This window comes from Carcharhinus amblyrhynchos, chromosome 5 (assembly GCF_965287045.1).
Source record: "Carcharhinus amblyrhynchos chromosome 5, sCarAmb.v2.hapA, whole genome shotgun sequence".
Lineage (NCBI taxonomy): Eukaryota > Metazoa > Chordata > Chondrichthyes > Carcharhiniformes > Carcharhinidae > Carcharhinus > Carcharhinus amblyrhynchos.
In genome coordinates, this window is record NC_137328.1 from 117504689 (window position 1) to 117526916 (window position 22228).

General features: G+C 45.2%; 1 protein-coding gene across 2 annotated transcripts in view; it reads right to left on the reverse strand.

Annotated features, from left to right (window-relative positions):
• Nucleotides 1-1353: 1353 nt before the first annotated feature.
• Nucleotides 1354-22228, reverse strand: part of galntl6 (polypeptide N-acetylgalactosaminyltransferase like 6) — a 1196842-nt gene continuing 1175967 nt past the window's right edge. For both annotated transcript variants that reach the window (XM_080189755.1, XM_080189754.1), the window contains 2 exons: nt 21166-21315; nt 1354-1620 (listed from right to left, as the gene is read on the reverse strand). In XM_080189755.1, the coding sequence (XP_080045881.1) occupies nt 1453-1620; nt 21166-21315 (318 nt within the window). In that variant the 3' untranslated portion in view covers nt 1354-1452. The remainder of the gene's footprint in view (nt 1621-21165; nt 21316-22228) is intronic.

Genomic DNA, 22228 nt, shown 5'->3' on the forward strand with positions numbered 1-22228 from the left:
ATCTAATGAAGCTGAATACCTCCAAATGGTGGAACCATCCTCTCCTGGAATATAATGAATGTCATGTCGCAGTCAAGAGGATCGTGGAAGTACATTTTTGTGGTGAGTCATAATGCTCATTATGAGAAGTTCCTGCAACCTACTACAGGCCTAATGGGGACTTAGATCGACAGCTGTTGAATGCTCATTTAGTGACTATTGCCCTTTGAGAAGGCATATGGGACCTAGTCTGTCCAATCTCACAACCAAGGCTTAGCCTCCCTTTAAGTCTTGACTCACCCTGCAGCCTTAAGCAGGACCTGCACCTTCCACTTTGAACCTGCCAAACACAAAGTGGGGTTCGGACCCATGCTTGCATGTCTCAGAAAGGCCAGAATGTCCCCTTTCCGAATGTCATATGGTATTCCTATTTACTCATAGAATGAGTGTCACTGGGAAGGGCACCATCTCTAATTGCCACCGAGAATTGTCCCTTTTTGTTTTTCACTCTTCCTTGTGACTGGCCCATTTATGTGGCAGAACTCAAACAAAATTATACACGAAGATTTATTGAGAAATAATGTGCAGCGATTGCTGGGAAATGCTATGCCCAATATGTATCACAACATATCATTTTTAATAAAGTCACGTTATTTTAGAACATAGTAGTGCAAAATGTTGTTTCTCAAAAATCGAATAAATATCTCAACCCTCGACAGGAAAACATTATTTTCTGGTGTGGTATGGAAAATGAAGTAATCAATGCAGATTCACAATTAATCATTTCCTGGAATTCCCATTACCCAACCTTACCAATGAATGACTCATTGAGATGTTTTCTCCAATTTAATTCATACAAAAAAAAGTGAAAAGAAGACAACAGTTCACAAAACCCAAACAGGGCCAAACAAAAAAGCTCAGTATAATCGTCGAATCCTGGACAGCTCTCCTATATGATATTGTCAACAGGTTTGACCTGGTATCAGCCATGCACGTCTCTGCTGACATGTCAAACCGTGGCCTGCCCTAAAGCAAAAAAGTGAGTGCAATCGGCATCCGCTTAAAGATACAGAGGCAGGATTGACCTGAGAATTTACAGAATTCCAACTCTCTTTGTTTTAGTCCGATGTACCAGTAGATGAACTGGAATCTGTCTGCCCTTGACCAGCAAGGCATTCCCGTGTCTGCTCGAGTCTTTCCATGTCCTGCGACAGATGATGGGGCTCTTTTCCTTTCTTCAAAGTGCGTTCGTCACGTTCTTGATTTCGGCTACGGTTATTATTGGTCCTGAGAGTAAGCCCACCAAACATCTCCCCGGATTCCCCCACCCCCCCACCCTTCCCGCCCACCCCGTGCCCTATCCCCCGTAGCTAGGAAACTCAACACCTGAATGAATTGATCCAGGCGCTGATAGTTTCTGCCATAGAAGTGACTCGCCAAATTTGCATGTTCTCCACCGTGGCAAAGACATCTCTACGAGCTTGAGTTACTGTTGAATTTGTCTAGAACAGTCACGTTGACGTGTTGAAATATCCACTGCTGGGTGTGCACTGAGGGATTACATCGGCTCATGAAAATCTTTTTGTCTGCTAGATTGCAGTCCATGCAGCTGTTGCTCACTGGATGATATAGCGTCTTGTCCTAAAGAGTCCAAACATAGAAAAGTGAATTATCAGTGTTGGTGTGATACAATATTACAGGAATTATCCACCTGTCACAGCAGTGTGCTCACTCAACAGATTGAAATACTTGGAAATTTTTTTTGTTCTACATGCTTTCCATTTGAGGGTTTCAGATACAAGTTTTCTGATGACACAAAGATGAGTGGAAAAGCAAATTGTGCGGAGGGTGTGGAAAGTCTGCAGAGGGATCTAGATAGGCTGAGCGAGTGGGCGAGGACCTGGCAGATGGAGTACAATGTTAGCAAGTGTAAGGTTATCCACTTTGGCAGGAATAATAGTAGGAGGGATTACTACTTAAAGACCGAAAAGCTGCAGCATGCTACGGTGCAGAGGGACCTGGGGGTCCTTGTGCATGAGTCGCAAAAACCCAGTCTGCAGGTGCAGCAGGTGATCAAGAAGGCGAATGGGATGCTGGCCTTTATAGCGAGGGAGATAGAATATAAAAGCAGGGAGGTCTTGCTGCAACTGTACAGGGCATTGGTGAGGCCGCAGCTAGAGTACTGTGTGCAGTTTTGGTCGCTGCACTTGTGCAAAGATATTTTGGCCTTGGAGGGAGTGCAGAGGAGGTTTACTAGGCTGATACTGGAGATGAGGGGGTTAGACTATGAAGAGAGACTAAATAGACTGGGTCTGTACTCGTTGGAGTTTAGAAGGATGAGGGGGGATCTTATTGAGACGTATAAGATGATGAAGGGGATGGCTAGGGTAGAGGTGGAGAGATTCTTCCTGCTCAGAAAGGACAACAGGACTAGAGGGCACAGCCTCAAGAAAGGGGGGGGTGCAGTTTAGAACGGAGTTGAGGAGGAACTTCTTCACTCGAAGGGTGGTGAATCTCTGGAATTCTCTGCCAGTTGAAGTGGTGGAGGCTACCTCGCTAAATATATTTAAGACACGGGTAGATAGGTTTTTGGTAGGCAAGGGAATTAAGGGTTATGGGGAGAAAGCAGGAAAGTGGAACTGAGCCACTTCAGATCAGCCATGATCTTATTGAATGGTGGGGCAGGCTCGAAGGGCTAGATGGCCTACTCCTGCTCCTACTTCTTATGTTCTTATAAGTTTGGAACCTAGGAACAAGGGATGGCCTTTTTATTTTGCTTTTCAATCCTAGGACGTGAGTGTCTGAGCCAGCACTTATTACCCATCCCTAAATGCCATTGAAGTAAATGGTTTGTTAGAACATTTCAGAGTCAACCACATCGCTGTGGATCTGAAATCATGAGTAGGCCAGGCCAGGTAAGAATGACAGATTTCCTTCCAAAAAGTGAATCAGATGTCTTTTTACAATCAACAATGGCTTCATTAGAACATCATGAGACTTTAAAGTCTAGATTTTCCCATTAGCTTGACGGTTATGATTGTCGGAGTAGGTTAAATGGGCTGAAGGGCCTTTTCTGTGCTGTGTGACTCACTGGGCAGGATTTTCTGGCCGCGCTCACCCTAAAATAGAAAAATCCTACCCGAGGTCAATGGACCTTTGCATGGTCCACCCCATATCCACTACAATTCCTGTGGCCAGTGGGACAGGAAAATTTCCTCCTCTGACTCTATTGTGCCCAAGTTTGAACCCAGGTTCTCAGAGTTTTACCCTGAGCCTCTGGATTGTCAGTCCAGTGATAACACCACAATGCTACTGCCCCCTCCTGTCTGTACCGCTGCCATTCTGTGAGACCATAGCTCATCTGAGAGCTAACTCCACGTACCATCTGTGCCCCATGCCCTTTAACACTTCTGGTTAACAAAAATTGATTGATCGCAGATTCAAATTAACTGTCTAACATCAATTTTTAAAAATGTTTCTGTACATGTGATCTGGGCTTTGCTGTCTAGGCCACTATTTATCCTCCATTGCTAAATGTACTTGAGAAGGTTGTGGTGAGCTCCTTTCCTGCAAAAGGAAATTAATGATGGACCAATTGTTAGTTTTAAGAATGAGGTTGAATCATTTTTATTGTCAAACTGCCATTTGCCGAAGAAAGTTCCAAATTTTTGCCACCCTTATTGTGTAGAAAGATTTCTTAACTTTATTTCTGAAAGGTCTGGCATGAACCATTGTAAGTAGTTTCTCTCTATATAACTTATCATTTCCCCTTTATATCTTAAAAAAAATCATCAAATCACCTCATAATCTTCTACATTCCAAGGAATAATCTCCTAGTTGTGTGACAATCGTGTTGCTGTCACCAAACCTGCTGACAAGGGTAATATTGTTGTTACCTGGCAAATCGAGCTCTATTTTGCAGTCTGTAAGCCTACTCTTCTATGCTTCCTCCTACCATATACTGGGCCATGACCCCCACCAGCAAACATCAAGTTATCATCTCCAGGCCTGCCACTGACCTCATCTCTTCTGGAGATCTTCTTTCTAAGGCCTCCAATCTCATATTCTCCAAACCCAAATGTCCAGTTCTACTTCCTTCGCAAGATCCACAAACAGTACTGTCCTGGTAAACCTTGCCCCTGCACCACTGAACTGATTTCCTCCTATCCTGTATCTAATTTATTTGCTTCTTGTCAATCTCTTTCCACCTACATATGCAACTTTCCTGACATCACAGAATTGTTACAATGCAGATAGAGGCCATTTGATCCATCGAGTTGGCACTGGCTGTTCAAATGAGCATTATGACATAGTGCCATTTCCCTGCCTTTTCCCTGTACTCCTGTGCATTGTTTCAATTCAGAGAATCATCTAATGCCCTGTTGAATCCCTTGATTGAATCTGCCTCCAATACACTACCAGGCAGTGCATCCCAGACCCAAACCACTCTTTGTTGGAAAAAGTTTTATCTTACATTGCATTTGCTTCTTTTGCAAATCACTTTCAATCTGTGCCCTCTCCATCTCGATCCTTTTATGAGTGGGAACAATTTCTCCTGATCTACTGTGTCCAGCTCCCTCATGATTTTGAACACCTCCACTGACTCCATCACTTTAGTGGTTCCCTGGCTTTTTCAATCCAGTCTCTCTACATTTCCGTTTCCCACTAGGACAATCTCAGAGCTCGCCATTTCTTCCTTGAACAGAGCCCAGCCATTTCCCATGAATCAGCACCCTGGCTGAACTTGCTCTCACAATTTTCTCCTTTAACCTATTCCACTTACTCCACATCAGAATAATCTGATGTGATAATCCTCAACTCCACTTTCCCACCTTATCCCCATAACCCTCGATTCCCTTACTGATTAAATATAATATGTTCATAATGTGCTGGGAAAGCAGAGAAGTTGACTTGGTCAACCAAAAGGAGATGGGATGGTTGGTGGTTAGATGTCTTTTCCTGATCTTGAAAATTCTTATATCTTTCCTAAAGTGCAAACGGTTGGATCTAGTGGTGACTTTTAATGTAAAGCAAAATAGTGTGGATGCAGGGAGCCTGTCATAAAAACAGAAAATGCTGGAAGCATTCAGGTGGTCAGCCAACATCCTCAGAGAGGGAGATAAAAGGGTTTAATGACACTGTCCCATCTTGCAGTTTTGGGCGCTGCACCTGCGCAAGGATATTTTGGCCTTGGAGGGAGTGCAGAGGAGGTTTACTAGGCTGATACCGGAGTTGAGGGGGTTGAGCTATGAGGAGAGGCTGAATAAATTGGGCTTGTACTCATTAGAGTTTAGAAGAATGAGGGGAGATCTCATTGAGACGTATAAGATGATGAATGGGATGGATAGGATAGAGGTGGAAAGACTCTTCCCGCTCAAAAAAGACAGTAGGACTAGGGGGCACAGCCTCAAGATAAAAGGGGGGCGGTTTAGAACGGAGTTGAGGAGGAACTTCTTCACTCAAAGGGTGGTGAATCTCTGGAATTCTCTGCCCGTTGAAGTGGTGGAGGCTGCCTCGCTCAATATTTTTAAGACGCGGGTTGATGGGTTTTTGATAAGAGAGGGGATTAAGGGTTATGGGAAGAGGGCGGGAAAGTGGAACTGAGCAGCGACAGATCAGCCATGATCTTATTGAATGGCGGGGCAGGCTCGAAGGGCTGGGTGGCCTACTCCTGCTCCTATTTCTTATGTTCTTATGAGTCATTTCAAAAAGATAAAGTTAGTGTTGCCTTTAAATGTAAATAAGAAGCCTATGAAAGCTTCTCTTCTGCTCCGACTGGAATTTTCTAGTCAGCAGACACAATCCCTGGTGATGCCCAAACACTTCCAGTGAGAGGAAGTGACCTCTCAGGGCAGACCAGTGCACTTTTTAAATACCAGGCTCCCACAGAAACCACAGCGCAACGGCTGCATCTGCATCCACAGGCCACTCTTGGATGGGGTGTACCAGCCTGGAAATTGTGCCCTTTTTCTATTTTTCTATTTTCAAGAAGTGTCTCAAAATGATTTTCAGGAGAATCTTCCATTCATCACAGGTGGAATGGAACATTTAGCAGAATATTTACAAGTCCGCTGACCTTGGAAGGGGGAGAAATTTCCATGCAAATCCCACCTATAGTTTTACTCAAAAGAGTGACACTCGGATGTCGGTAGATGCTATGAATCATAGAATCCCTGCAGTGCTCAAGGAGGCCATTCGGCCCATCAAGTTTGCACCAACTCTCCAACAGAGCACTGCACTGAAGCCCTATCCCTGCAACCCAAGCACTTACCCCACCAATTCCCCCAACATACACATCTTTGGACATTAAGGGGCAATATAGCATGGCCAATTTGCTTAACCTGCACATCTTTGGACTGTGGTAGGAAACCGGAGCACAAGGAGGAAATCCATTCAGGCAGGGGGACAACATGCAAACTCCATGCAGCCAGTCACCCAAGGCCAGAATTGAACCCGAGTTCCTGGCGCTGTGAATATCTGTTGGTCAGTAGAGATATATAATGCTCTGTTCTGTGAACGAACTATCAAGTAATGGATCTGTTTCTTTTCCTTTCATACTTCAACATGGGACTAGGTAGAATGCTCTTTCAGAGATCCAGCGCAGACTCAATGGGCTGAATGGCCTCCTGCTGCACTCTGAAGATTCTGTGATCCGGCTTGGGTCCATTTAGCAGCCATTGCTCTAAAACATTAGGTGAGATTTTCCACAATGCCCACGGCATGTTTCCATTGGTCAGAAGGGGAGGCAGCCATGGTTGGCGGTGGGATCTTCTGATCCCATCACTGTCAATAGGGTTTACCTTTCTATGGACCCACCACCACTGGGAAACCCACAATGGGGGTTCGCTATTGACGGGACCAGAAGATCCACTGGCAAGAACAGCTGGAAAATTCCAGCCATTAACTGTATTTTTCCTTTTGACAGATGCTGCCAGACTTGCTAAGTATTTTCAGCATTTTCTGTTTTCATTCACATTGCAACAGTTTGCTTGTGGTCATGCAATGCGTGGAGACTAATAAAACTGTAAATACAGCTAATAGATATTTTGAACTTCCTTTACAGTCAATCACTGTTCAAAATGTTCTGTAAATAGAAATCATTCTAGCAAGTTTAGACTATTTCAATATCAGTTGATCTCTACTCTGATGAAAGGGCCCCAGAACAAAACACAAACCCACCTTTCCCTTTCAGAGATGTGTTTCTTATTCCTAGCACGTGCAAATCTTTCTCTTCACATTTAGTTAGGTGCTGGATGTCATGGTCAAATGCTGAAGTAATTAATTTAGCGTTACCAAGTGGAATATCTCTGAATGAAAAGATTTCGTAGGACAAAGCTTTATTTTGAACATCAGATTACGAGTTCTCTGAGACCCAACTTGAAATTATTCAGCGATGTTTTGAGCGTTTGTTTTCCGAGGGGCACTCCTTTCAGCAATATTTTCACGACAGCATTTGGCATGGGTGTCCTAAACCACATCCGCTGTAAGCACTGGAGTGATGCAGCTCTTTGCTCCCAACCCCCAGCCACCCCCACAAAAAACTGGTCCAAAATTCAGCAAAAAACAATCTATTGGTTCAGTTTGAACCACTTATGAATGGGATATAATTCTGAAGTAAAATTAAAGTTTATTTATTCGTCATAAGTAAGGCTTACGTTAAAGCTGCAATGAAGTTACTGTGAAATTCCCCTGTTGTCACATTCCGGCGCCTGTTTGGATCAATGCATCTAACCAGCATGTCTTTCAAACTGTGGGAGTGAACTGGAGCACCCGGAGGAATGGGGAGAACGTGCAAAATCAACACAGACAGTGACCCAAGCCGGAAAACGAACCCAGGCCCCTGGCACTGTGAAGCAGCAGTGCTAACCACTGTGCTACTGTGCTGCCATATTCTACAAATATAGTATCATGTACAGCCAAAGTGATATGGCCCTTTCCACACATACATGGTGCCATTTTCAATGCTGCATCATTTATTTCCTTTTTAATTCCTGTTTGTGGTTGGATCACCGAAATCTGCAAGGCAGAGATTGCAGCATTCTGGAGTAGGATTTTCTTTAATTCGAATGGATTTGTTTTCTGAGTGTAAGTGCCTATGTGTGCCAGTTTAAGTGCTTGGGAATCTACTGCCCAAAATTACAAATCGTTCAGTGAATAATTGGCACAAAGCTTGGGATTTTCTGGCCTCGCTGTGGGATATGTTCTGGGGCGGATATGGCAAGCCATCCAAACGTCCATTACTTTCGGCAGGTCTGGAAGACCCTGCTAGTGAGAGGGGCCACATGGTTAGCACTGCTGCCTCATAGCACCAGGGACCCGGGTTTGATTCCCAGCTTGGGTCACCGTCTGTGAGGAGTTTGCACATTCTCACTGTGTTTGCATGGGTTTCCTCCGGGTGCTTGGGTTTCCTCCCACAGTTCGAAAGACATGCTGGTTAGGTGCATTGGTCATGCTAAATTCTCCCTCAGCATACCTGAGCAGGCGCCGGACTGTGGCAATGAGGGGATTTTTATAGTAACTTCATTGCAGTGTTAATGTAAGCCTTACTTGTGACTAATAAATAAACTTTACTTTTACTTTACCAAACAATTCTGTCCTAAATTGTCAGAGCTGAAACAACAACATGGAAGGTTGGTGTAGGATATGAAAATTCACATTAAAGTCACTCTTTTGAGACTGTGATAAAAACACAATGGCCGGAATTCTCTGACTATTCATGTCTCACTGTCACTGCCAGACAGGACAGAGAACTTGGTGCCAAATCTCCGTTCACTGCGGTGGGACCACAGAATCCAGCTGGTGCGAATGGCTGGAAAATTCTGGCCAATGTTGGGATAGCATCAAAATAATTTTATGTTATATTTCAAGAAATACTTGCAGTTACATAGCATTTTTTTTGAGCTCAGAACATTTTTAACTGTGATCATTGCTGTAAAGTAGCAGGCATGACATTAAATTCACACCCTGCAAGCCCTTGCAAACATCAATGTGATAACGATCAGGTAATCTACTCTCGTGACACTTTGAGGAATAAAAATTGAAAAGGACTTATCGGCTGGGATTTTACGATCTCGCTTGGGTGAGGCTTGTAAAATACCGCCGAAGGCCAACGGTGAAATTCTGGCAATCCTCTTCTGTTTCAAAATAATGTTAGGTCTTCTATGTCCATGCCCTTCATATACCTTGCTCTGAGATGGCATTAGCAACCATGGATTTTCACTGGTTTGCTCCATGATTATGCCTGGCAAATTACTGCAATGGCTTGCCGTTTCCTTTTGCAGAATGACTGACCAGGAAACCCTCCCGCTTTTACCACTGTCATCAAGAATTTTGGAAGGATTTACAGGCAGATAATCTTCACAGTATCCCCAGAGTGAAGGTGGAGACAATTCAGTCTCACAGTCCAACAATGTGTGTGTTAGGTTGACTGACCATGCCAAATTGCCTCTTATTGTCAGGGGATTAGTAGGACAAATATATGGGGTTATAAGGATAAGCCTTGGGTAGGATTGCTGTTGGTGCAGCCTCAATGGGCTGAATGACCTCCTTCTGCACTGTAGGGATTCTATGATAAAAGGCAGACAATCAGCCTCACTGGACACATTATTACACACTTTCTATGGCCATTAAGCCCTGAAGTGGGACTTGAACCCTGAGCTGAGGGCTCTTCCACCCACCTGATTCAATTTAATCTCTCAGCTGAAAGATAGCATTTCCATCACTGCAGGGCTGCAGTGTCAGCCAAGACGTCATGCTTTGATCTCTCGAGTGGGCCTTTAACCCATGACCTTCAGACCAATGGCAAGTGATGCAGTCTGTTGCAAGACCGACTGCAGCTACTGTGCAGCCAACAATAAAGGTCAGACTGATGTAAAACTTGGCTTCTTTTCCTGTGACATACTGCAATATTGACCCACAGAGGTGGTGCTATACTGTGGCACATGGAACAACCTTCCTTGCAGGTATTATCATGTAGCAACCAGCTATATTTTGATAGTGAATAGAAAGCTAGGTTGCTGTGCAATGATTTTTTGTGGGCTCACAACATCACTGAGTGCTCTTATCAGATGGATTGATGCCTGCCGTTTCTTAGTTTTTACCTTATCAAAAGTTGCTAATGGATCGAGATGCCCTTGGAAGCTTCTTGAGAATGTGATTTCCCCTTCGCCTTGCCCAACCCTCTCCAAAACCCCACTGCTCCTGCTACAGTGACACTCTCCATTTTAACAGCCCCCTTCCTTTCAAAATTGATTGGATCTTCCTCTCAGAATTACTCCGATTTTGTATCCGGTGCTGTGTTTAATTATGCAGATGACCTGACAGCGGAGAGCTGAGTGTTAATAATACAGAACCTGGCAGGTGGAATGTTCACCGGTTCTTCATTATTTCGAGTTGATTTACATCTGAGGATAGAGATGGGCTTCAGAATGTTGCCAATTCAGCCAACCTAACAAATCTGGAACTGGTCCAAATTCTTTTGTACAGCCACCTGCGATAGCTGTTAGGATCACATCTACCATTGTGTACGATCCGGATCACAAATTAAGCAATTCATGATGAATGCATTCAGCTGAAGTGGACTCAGCTGCCAAACCCTTTCTCCGAGAAGATAGTGAGTATGTGTTTCGGGAATGCCTGCTACGCGAGGTTGCTTTTCGTTCCAAAGACAAAAGAAAGGCTTGTATTTTGTAGTCCCGTGATGTCCCAAAGTGTCCTCCAGCTAATTCAACACTTTCCGAAGTGTCATCATTGAGGCAACTAATTTGCATGTTGTGATTTGTTCCTGTAAAGCGCAGTGAGATAAAAGGCCAGTGATATTAGTTGAGATGCAAAAACTAACCCAATATAGAAACATAGAAAATAGGAGCAGAAGGAGGCAATTTGGCCCATCAAGCCTGCTCCACCATTCATTACAATCATGATCATGCAACTCAATACCCTAATCCTGCTTTCTCCCCATAACCTTTAATCCCATTCGCTCCAAGTGCTATATAGAAATCAGAGAAACCCTACAGTGCAGAAGAAGGCCATTCAGCCCGAGTCTGCACTGACAACAATCCCAGCCCAGGCCCTGACACCACAAATTTATCCCGCAAGTACCTCTAAACTACGCATCCTGGGACTCTAAGAGGCAATTTAGCATGGCCAATCAACCTAACTCGCACATCTTTAAACTGGGGGAGGAAACTGGAGCACCTGGAGGAAACCCACACAGACACGGTGAGAATGTGCAAACTCCACACAGACAGTGACCAAAGTTGGGAATTGAGCCCAGGTCCTTAGAGCTGTGAGACAGCAGTGCTAACCACTGCATCACCAGGCCGCCTCTTGAATACATTCAATGTTTTGGCACCAACTACTTCCTGGGATAATGAATTCCACAGGCTCATCACTCTTTGGGTGAAGAAATGTCTCTCACCTTTATCCTAAATGGTCTACCATAAATCATTAGATTGTGATCCCGGGTTCTGGACTTCCCCACCTTCAGGAATATCCTCCATGCATCTATCCTGTCTTGTCCGGATATTGGGGGAAACTTCCTTGCTCTTTTCTGAAACAGTGCCATGGAATCCAGGGCCCCAATTTAATGTCCCACTAAAAAGCCAACACTGCTAATGGTGGAGCGCTCTGAATACTGCGTTGGAGTACCAACCAAATTATTTGCTTAAGTTGCTTCAATGGGATTTAAGCCCGTAACTTTCTGACTCAGATGCAATACTGCTTCCCACAAAGCCACAGCTGACACCATAGGCAGAATTGCCTGCCTCTCTTATGTTGTGTTTGGAGGTGGGGAAGGCATGTATTCAGATGAATTGTGATGGGTAGGAATCCTGCTACTTTGCTGCCTCCAGCCCTATTATGTCTTTAGCAGGAAGAGCCAAAGAAAGACTTCCCACTGCCAGTTGAGACCCTGAAGTTGACAATGAATGGCCTCATCCCACTGCTGCTAGTATTAACCCAGTGGCGTACAGGCCTGTTGCCTCACTGGGAACACAACAGTTTGGCCAGTTTGGGGGGGTGGGAAGTGTCCCCATATTCAAAAGCACTCAGCATTTGTTTGAGGGGCCTGGCATTGTGAAGTGGGTGATAGGGGAGGTGGCATTGGGAATGCCTCCCTGCTCTTACTGTTTTCCTTCCAATGCCTCCTACCTCTGTGATCTCCACTCCCTGAAACCCCCTCCTGCCATCACTTAGCTGTAGCCTGGGTCCCTCCAGTGGGCCTCCAGTGCTTGTTATTCTGGCAGCAGCCACCATTATGGGTGGTGCCGCTGAGCAAAAGAGCTGCAGCTTCTGCTTGGCCAGTAGCTCTCAGTGGATGATATTCCTCACCCTGGGAATTCTCAGCTCATGGGAGGCCTGACTGGTGGTGACATCTCATCTGTCTATTGTTCCGAGATTCAGTGGCTTAGTCCTAGAGGAGGAACGCGGGTCTGTGGCTGTATCTTCAGCTTGCAGGTGGAACTCCATTGCCTCCAAAAATTCCATCTCATGTACATAGGAACAAAAAAACATAGGAATTTGTACCAGAAGTGGGCAAATTCAGCCCTTTCAGCCTGCTCCGCCATTCAATCAGGTCATGCTGCTCTCTTCCTGGTCTCAAATCAACCTCCCCACCTTTTCCCCATATCCCTTTATCCTTTTTTATTGATATATTAATATATTGATCCCAAGGTATTCTAATCTGGGGAAAGAGGTGATGGTTGTGGTACCTACTGTCAGTGAGCCTCCCCACTGTCCCAGCTGCTGGTAATCTGCCAGGAGCAGTGATAGCCATAAATCAAACCATGACAGTGATGCAGCAGAACTGTAAAAACAGCAGTTCACTCAGCAATCATTTACAGAGCAGAGAAAGACCATCCCTTAAGTGGTAATAAAGAACATATCTTCATTTGTTAATCAGCAACTACAAACACTGATGGTATAAGTAAATCATCCTTTGGAAAATATGAGAGTGAAAAGATATAGAGAGGTGATAAGCACAGCGGACTGGGAGACATAAGTGGAGGTTGTTTAGCTGGGTGCCATGGCCTCCGCATGCCTTTGGTTGCTGGATTTCTGGAGCTGTCAGCTCCGTGCCAGAAATCAGCATGGAGCTGTTTGAAATATTTGAATTCAAATTTAAATATCATTAGCGGGCCCAGGACTGAAGTCTCCGGGCCCACTAGCCTCTCCCCCGCCCGGCCAGGAGTGGTTCCCTCCAGTGAGGTTCACAACAGCTCCCCACTAATGGGGAGCTGGAGGCTTGACCCTGCTGGAGTGAAGGGGGACCATGAAGGCCCCTCAGGAGATAAGGGTAAAGGGGGTACCCCCGGGCATTGCCAGCCTGGCATTGCCAGCCTGTCCCCCTGGTACTGCCCAAGGCACAAAGTGGCACTGGGCATAGGGCGGTGCCAAGGGGCGGGTCAGAGGGGACAGGGCTTATTGGGCGGATGGGGCCCCTGGGAGGGGGAAGATTGATAAGGAGGTCCCACTGCCTCTCTGCACAGAGATCGGTGGCAGAGGGAGGATGGGTAGCGATCGGCGCTGGCCATCAGGTTGGGGAAGCGGAGTGTTCGGCCTGCTGGCGAGTGTTTAGGATTGCAGGGGGGGAGTTGGGACTTGCGGGGGGGGGGTGCGGTTGGGACTGTCAGTGGGGGAGGTGGGAAGAGGATCGGAGACTTGGAGTTTCGTGGAAGATTGAGGCAGGTAGGCAGTGAAGAGAGCAGGAGGGTCGGGGCTGGCCCCGAGATGTCCAGGAGGCCGGTGATCAGCTGGTGTTATGGGGCTCTGTAAGATCAGCGATGTGGGCTTGTGGGTCTGGCCAGCAATTGTGCTGGCCAACATTCGGGAGACTGGCAGTGTGAAGCTACTACGCATGTGCCACTCTTCTCTATGACAGATCGGCACATGCGCAGTGGCCTACTCAGCACTATGCTGCTGGCCTCTTCAGTGGGAAAAGGCTCCACCCATGATTTTTATCATGATTCATGCTGAGGTACTCTGTGACGCATAGAGTATAGGAGGTTCATTTGGAAAATTCCACCAAAAAACCAACTGGATTTAATCCAGTTTTACGTGAATTCGGTACTGAGAATATTTTTTAGAGAGTGCGTACTTTTATGGGGAGGCAGTGATGTAGTGGAATTCCACTGGATTAATTCAGAGACTCAGGATAATGCTTCGGGGACCCGGGTTCAAATCCCATCACAGCCGGTGATGAAATTTGAATTCAATTAAAATCTGGAATTAAAAGTCTAATGATGACCACAAGATCATTGGCTGGAATGTCACCACTATTCACGCTAGGATTTTCCCATCCCAGTGCTGGGAATGGACATTTGGCTGAGTGCCAAATTCTTCAACCTTGCTGCACCAGGAGTGTGGCGTGAATGGTCATTAAAATCGGACCCCTCTTATTTTGCACTAGTGTAGGAAGTCTGTTGTCTTTCCCCAGTCTGGTCTGCATGTGACTCCAAATCCACAGGAATAGAATCTTAAATGCCCTGTGAAATAGCTAATCGTGGCCCTCAGGGCAATCAGAAATAAATGCTGACTTTTGCCAACCACATCCCATCAATTAAAAAAATTACTAGTTGCTGAGAACTATCTGCAAGCAACATTGTCAAACAAGCTTTTCTCAGAACAAAGGCTTGATCAGCCCACATTCTCAATTGTCATGAGTATAAACCTTCTTTCTGTGCAATATTGCTTTTGATAACTGAATAGAACAGCTTGTTTGAATATACATCAATCACACACTGTCACATCTCAAGGTCCTGCAAGCACACAATAGTACATGTGTGACGCTCACAAACTCTGCTTTTCTTAGCTGTGAATCTGAGCTTAATTTATGAATGTGAGATGCTTTTGTAACGTCACACACATTTACATAGTGAGGGGTAGACATTACTTTCAGTCCATATTCAGGCCTTGAAATAGGCAGCGGGCTGTGTGAGCGTGAAGCCAGATGTCCAAGGCTTAGCCGAAATTTTCGCTCGAGCATATATGTTGGAGAGCTTGGTGAGTATGTGAATGTCAGATGGCTCATCTGCAGAGGCCCAAATGTAGGCCCCTGGAAGGGATAATCTGCAGAAAAAGAGGGAGACATTCAAAGTAATCGTTGAGGGGTTGTGGGGTGTGCGTGGGTGGGGGGGGGTGGCATGATGGGGACAGACAAAAGGGTGTGATTTTAAGGGAAGAAACAGGTCATTTGGACTGGAGGGAATGCTGGGTGGAGGAGGGTGGTTGGGGCAGGAAGGGAATGGCGAGGGTGGGGGATTAGGATTAGGAGGATGGGAGTTTTGGTGGGAGAGTCAGTGCAGACTCAATGAGCCAAATGGCCCTCTTCTGCACTGTAGGGATTTGATGAATATGCATTTGTCAAGTGGACATGCTCCAGGACTAAAAGGATGATGGACGGGATTCTCCGATCTCATTCACCCCGCCCCACTGCCAGCCAGAATGGAAAATTTGGCACTCATCAGGACTGGAGAAACCCAGCCACGGGCAAGATCAGAGGTTTCCGGTGGATGTATTTATTTCTGGTGAGCACGGGGGAAAGTTGCTTCTGCTAACACGTGGGGCATGTGTTTAAATGAGGGATTTATAGAGTTATAGGAAACTATTCAACCCAGTGAGACTGTGCTGGCTCTTTGAAAGAGCTTCTGATCTCATCCCTCTTTCCTTGTTCTTTCCTCACAGTCCAGCAACTGTTATCTTTTCAAATATTTATCCAAATCCTATTTGGAAGTTTTTATAGAACCTGTTTCGACCATCCCTTCAGGCAGCACATTCCAGACCATAACAACTCACTGCATAAATAAAAAATATCGCCTCATCTCCCCCTCTGGTTCATTTGCCAATTACTCTAAATCTTTATTCACTGCTTACCAATTCTCACCATTAACAGCTTCTCCCCATGTACCCTATCAAAAGCCTTCAAAATTTGAAGACCTTTATAAATCTTTCCTTTACAGCAGTGCTGTAACATAAATGCAGTATAATGGACCCTCTGCCCTCCGACTACACAAAGAGAGATGTCAGCACTGATGAATGGAATGTTGTTCCACTTTGTGATAGGAACAGCTAGCAATCTCGGCCAGAGCCAGATTGAGACTAAAGCTCCTTTCATTTTGTGCCTGTGTCCTGGGCAGCCAAAAACAATAACAACGCAAAGTTGCAGCGATCGTCCAAAATGAAAAAAAACAAATCTTTTCAGCTGGTATAATCGCTGGCTATGCCACACATGTCCGTCTTGGGAGAAGATAGCACCAGAGAAGCACTAGAGTTCGGTGAAAGCAACCTGAACTCCCTGTAATCTGCCTGACAACTTGTTGAACCCAGCTTCACAAACAAAATGCCATCACGTTGCCAATCTGAGGCAAGTGCTCAGGCTGCGGCCACTTATACTGCATATACTTTGACAAAAAAGCCCTCTCGTTATCCCTTTCACAGCTCTTATTCAGCTTTGCAAAATACTGTGATTGAATTGCAGTACATTTGGATTGCACACTACCAGTTGGGGCATGCACCTATATGTTGAGATGTCAGATAGACGAGTCAATTGCAGCATTGCCAACACCTGCAATTTTGTTAAGGATTTATTGAGTTTGCAGCATTTTCTAATGTGCATGATTTATGGGAATAGACAGTACAGAGAGAGAGGATGAGAATTTAAACTTCAGCTGCCTTTAAATCGGTTTAGTGCTGACTCAAGTGTTGCCTACAGCCAGGTGCAACACCCAAGTAAACTTGCTGAATTTTTGAAGGCTCGTGGCCTGGAAGGCCCAGTTCAAAACGAAAGGACAAAAACTAAAGCAGATTGTGCGACTTTTATGTTTTTTGTGATATGGACAATGCTGGTGAAGTTGGCATTTATTGCCCACCCCTTGTTGCCCTGAGAAGGTGGTGGTAGGCTTCTCCTTGAATCACTGCAGTCTACGTGATGATGGTATTCTGACATAATGCTATATCGGGGACTTCCAGGACATTGCCCTGACAATGGCAGAGGAATGGTGATAGAAGCCCAAATCAGCTGGTGTGTGATTTGTAAGGGAGCTTGCAGGTGATAGTAGTGACACAGCATTGCTGCTGCTATTCTATAAGTGGAATATTGTCATCATAATGGGTCTGATTTGCAGGTTAAAGTTACTTCAAAGATCCCATCTGTATGAAGGAAAGAGGATAGAACCCCTCACGGATGGTCTGGGTGCGAGTTTCCAATCCAGCTATTATCTCCTTTAGGTGAATAGTCATTGCTTGGTCTTCCTGTGATTCATACCCCTGAATATCATTGTCCATCCCAGTATTTTCCTTAGGTATTCCCTTGTGGTGTTCACCTGTGTCTACAATTGGGCATTATCTATATGTTCCTGCATTAAATATTACAGTAAAAAGTCTGACAACACCAGGTTTTAGTCCAACCTATTTATTTGATAATATTACAGTCATGTCATTGATCAATCCTGTCTTCCTTCTGCTCAAATCAGTATGACTCTTGTTAATTAGTTTATATAAATCCTCCTGACTTCCATTCTCACAATTCCCTCGTAAAGTTGCCAGAGCATCTCTTTCAACAGTTCCTTGTGCAATTTTTTCTGTTTCTTGTGGGCACCACCTGGGCAGATGAGGATGACAAATTCTACCTCATAATGTACATCATGGTGCAATACCTCCCCTGCATTTCAAAGGTCAGTTGTATCAGTGTAGTAAGAAGTTCCAAGGCACTTCCAGGAGTGTTAGCAACAAAAACTTTCATCAAGCCAGAGAAAGAGACAATAGAGTAGATGATTAAAGAGGTAGGTTTTAAAGAATGTCTTAGTGGAGGGTAGAGAGGAACAGAGGCTGCAGGGTGAAATTTCAGGACTTAGGGCCTGGTTGGCTGAAGGTACCACAGCCAATAATGGATTGACAAAAGCTGGGGGTGCGCAAGAGACAATTGGAGGAGTCCAGAGGGTTACAGAGAGAGGGACCACAAGATCCTGATGGAAGCTGAACACAATGATGAGAATTTAAGCTTCAGCTGTCGGTGGACCATATAGATGATGCATTCATTTCTTTCTGACTTTGTAACATGCTTCCTCTCTCTCCTTGCTTAATTTAGTAAAACATTTTTTGCGATGATGACACTGTTTTCCTTTTAGGATCTAACACTATCTTTCACTCAATGTGCCCTTGGGAGTTTCTACGCCGGCTATCAAGCACCTATCTGTCCCAATCCTATTTTCCAGCTTCTGGTCCGTAGGCTTGTATGCTATGACGTTTCGATCAGAAGAATGAATCAAAATGAAAAAAGGGTCTAAAGTGTCAATACTTGCAGGGAATCTGCCTCCAGAGAAACATTGAACATGATGAACTGAGTGGAAATAACAGAATAGGAGAATAGATTGGAAGCTCTGAAAACTTAAATTGTGCTCATAATATAAAAACATAAGAAATAGGAGCAGGAGTAGGCCATCTAGCCCTTCAAGCCTGCCCCGCCATTCAACAAGATCACGGCTGATCTGAAGTGGATCAGTTCCACTTTCCCGCTTTCTCCCCATAACCCTTAGTTCCCTTGTCTATCAAAAACCTATCTACCCGTGACTTAAATATATTCAGCGAGGTAGCCTCCAACACTTCAATGGGCAGAGAATTCCAGAGACTCACCACCCTTTGAGTGAAGAAGTTCCTCCTCAACTCTGATCTAAACTGCCCCCACCCCCCTTATTTTGAGGCTGTGCCCTCTAGTCCTGCTATCCTTTCTAAGCGGGAAGAATCTCTCTACCTCTACCCTATCTTTCCCCTTCATTATCTTATATGTCTCTATAAGAACCCCCCTCAGCCTTCTAAACTCCAACGAGTACAGACCCAGTGTATTCAATCGCTCCTCATAGGCTAACCCCCTCATCTCTGGTATCAGCCTAGTGAACCTCCTCTGCACTCCCTCCAAGGCCAATATATCCTTCCGCAAATGCGGCGACCAAAACTGCACACAGTACTCCAGTTGCGGCCTCACCAGTACCCTGTACAGTTGCAGCAAGACCTCCCTGCTTTTATATTCTATCCCCCTTGCTATAGAGGCCAGCATTCCATTCGCCTTCTTGATCACCTGCTGCACCTGCAGACTGGGATTTTGTGATTCATGCACAAGGACCCCCAGGTCCCTCTGCACCGTAGCATGCTGCAGCTTTTTGCCTTTTTAAATAATAATCCCTCCTACTATTATTTCTACCAAAGTGGATAACCTCACGTTTGCTAACATGATACCCCATCTGCCAGGTCCTCGCCCACTCCTCAGCCTATCCAGATCTCTCTGCAGCCTTTCTGCACCTTCCATGAAATTTGCTTTTCCCTCATCTTTGTGTCATCAGCAAATTTCGATACCCTACACTCAGCTTCCTCCTCCAGATCATTTATGTAAATAGTAAACAGTTGAGGCCCCAGTACCGATCCCTGCGACACTCCACTAGTCACCAACTGCCAAGCAGAATAGCACCCATTGATTCCAACTCTCTGCTTCCTATTAGACAACCAATCCTCTATCCACGCTAACACCTTACCCCCAACTCTGTGCATCCTAACCTTTTGCAGCAACCTTTTGTGAGACATCTTATCAAACGCCTTTTAGAAATCTAAAAACACATCTACCGGTTCCCCTCTGTCTACCGCATTGGTCACATCCTCATAGAAATCCAATAGATTCGTTAAACACGACTTCCCCTTAATGAATCCATGCTGCGTCTGCTTGATCAAACCGTTCTTTTCTTGGTGCCTCGCTATTTCTTCTTTGATGACGGATTCAAGCATTTTTCCAACTACAGACGTTAAATTAACCGTTCTATAATTCCCTGCCTTTTGTCTGCTACCTTTTTTAAACAGCGGCATAACATTAGCCGTTTTCCAATCATCCGGCACTTCCCCGGAGTCCAGCGAATTTTGATAAATAATTACTAAGGCATCCACTATCACCTCTGCCATTTCTTTTAGAAGTTAGACTCCTGGAGTCTAACATAGAAAATGATTGGGTTCTGAAACTGACAGTGGAAGCAATGGTGTGTACCATCCCTGTTTTGGAGCATTGTATCTGGAAGGGGTACCATGATGCCCCCGATCTGAAATTACAATATAAATTGCAAACTCCAGATGGTTCCAATTGTCTCACAGCAACAGTTTCCCTAACAAAATTAGAATTAACCCACTTCTACCTTTAGTGTGACTATAGTACTGACAACACCTGACCTCCAATGGGCAGTCCCTCAACATCCCACAGGAACACTCACTGCTCCTCCCTCCTCCAGACTACCCCTCACCCCTGACTATCGCATTCCTGATTATGCAGCCTGACTATTCTCCCAACTGCCCTCACCCTCTTTCTACCCACAGAGATCACACGTCCCCCAACCAGCCCCTTGACTACCCCCATTCCCAACTACCCCCATTACCCCTGACAACACCCCATAATGACTAATCCCCCGACTACCCTCCCCAGCACCCCTCCTTCCCCTGAATATCATCCCCATTCCCCTGACTATTTCTCTCCCAACTCCATGTCACCCACCCACCGTTTACTATATCCCCAATCAGCTGCCTCTGACTACCCTCTCCACGCCCACCACTCCGATTTCCTCCCAACCCCGTTGACTACCTCTCATCCCCAATACCCTTCCCAACTACCCTTCACCACCTGCATCCCCAATCGACTTCCCCTGACTACCCTCCACATATCCACCTTCCCAACTCCCTCAATTCCTCCCCAACGGTCCCCATCAATGTCAGGTAAAATTGCTGAAAAAGGTGAGGAAGGTCTTTGTCACTCTCCATTCTCCTGCCCCGAATGCAAGAATCGGGACCCCCAATGCATTGCTCTCATCAGGCTGAAGTCGGAAGGTCGGCTGTGAAAGGAATGGCTTCGATTCCAGGTAAGTAACTGGGAGTGGAGTAATAGGCCATTATCAACATATCGGCCAACCTCCCTAGGCCTCTCAAGCTCTCCCTCCGCCTTTATGATGGGCCTTCAAACCAACCATTTGACCAGGAGTTTGGGTCACTGGTCCACATCTCTTGGTGAGAATTGGTGTCAAACTTTGTTCATTGTTCCAGTGGACTAACTGGAGACCTTATACTATGTTAAAAGCATTGTTGGAATGCAGGTCACTGTTGTTTCGATGTTAGTGAGCTAATCCACAATCTTCCAAACTCTTCGCTGTACAATGGGTTGCACCTTACCTTCCGATAGCGCCAATGCTGATTGCCTTTCATGCCATGGCAGTCATACAGTGTGACAAAGCTGCTGTGAGATATGGCATCGAAACAGAACTTCCTGGTATGAAGTGGCTCTCCAGGTCGTATGTCCTCGCGCCAACCAAATGTAAATATCTAAGAAATGAAGGGAGATGATATATTTAAAAGAAACATATGGAGGACTGGATAAACCCCGCCCCCCCACCAACATTTGGGCTCCTGGAAATGAAAGGTTAAAAATGGTTGTAAATCTAAGGAGTGCCAAACAAAAACAATCAGGGGACCTCTCATTACACTACAGGGCTGATTCCCCAGGAGGAACAACCCCTTGAGGCTGTCTCATCATTCAATTAGATCATGGTTGATCTGTATTTTAACTTTTACTTTTGTTCTGTAAACAGCCCTATAGAACATAATCCTCTTAATCTTAGTTTTGAAATGTTTGATTGCCAGCCCCTACCCCTCCCCCAGCCACAAAGGCCGACTGCCGGGAGGGTAATTCTAACCTAAAACCTGCCCAGGGTGAACCTAGTGCAAAACCCTGCATTTTGTTTTTTTTGAAGTCAATTGAAAGTTAAACAGGGGTGGAGGTAAAAGCGATGATGGATTTAATCTTCAATTTCCTGTTGCATGAGATTTTTGACTAATTGGTCCAGAGGGAATTCAGGTGATGTCATAAGGTATTGCAAATTAAGTTAAATTCAGCTCGGAATGGGGTGAACCCACAAGGATATATCCACATTCGAACTGGGCCACAATCAGATGAGTTGCCCAACAGGTTGGCATTTCCTGTAAACCATGTCAGTTTGAGCCAAAATATTCTTTGCTGCATTGGATTGACATCTGTGTGTCGTATGTTAGAATCACATCCTTGTCTGAGCTCTAGGGATGAGGAATAAAGGCAGATATTTCCAATTGGATGACACTAAGGAGGATGGTATCAACTTTGATTGGCAGCTCTGAAAGTCTAACCAGTTCATCCCACACAAAAAACAAAGGTATTAAATCTTCCCTATTCCCATTCCAACTCTGTTTTTTCTCATTGAAC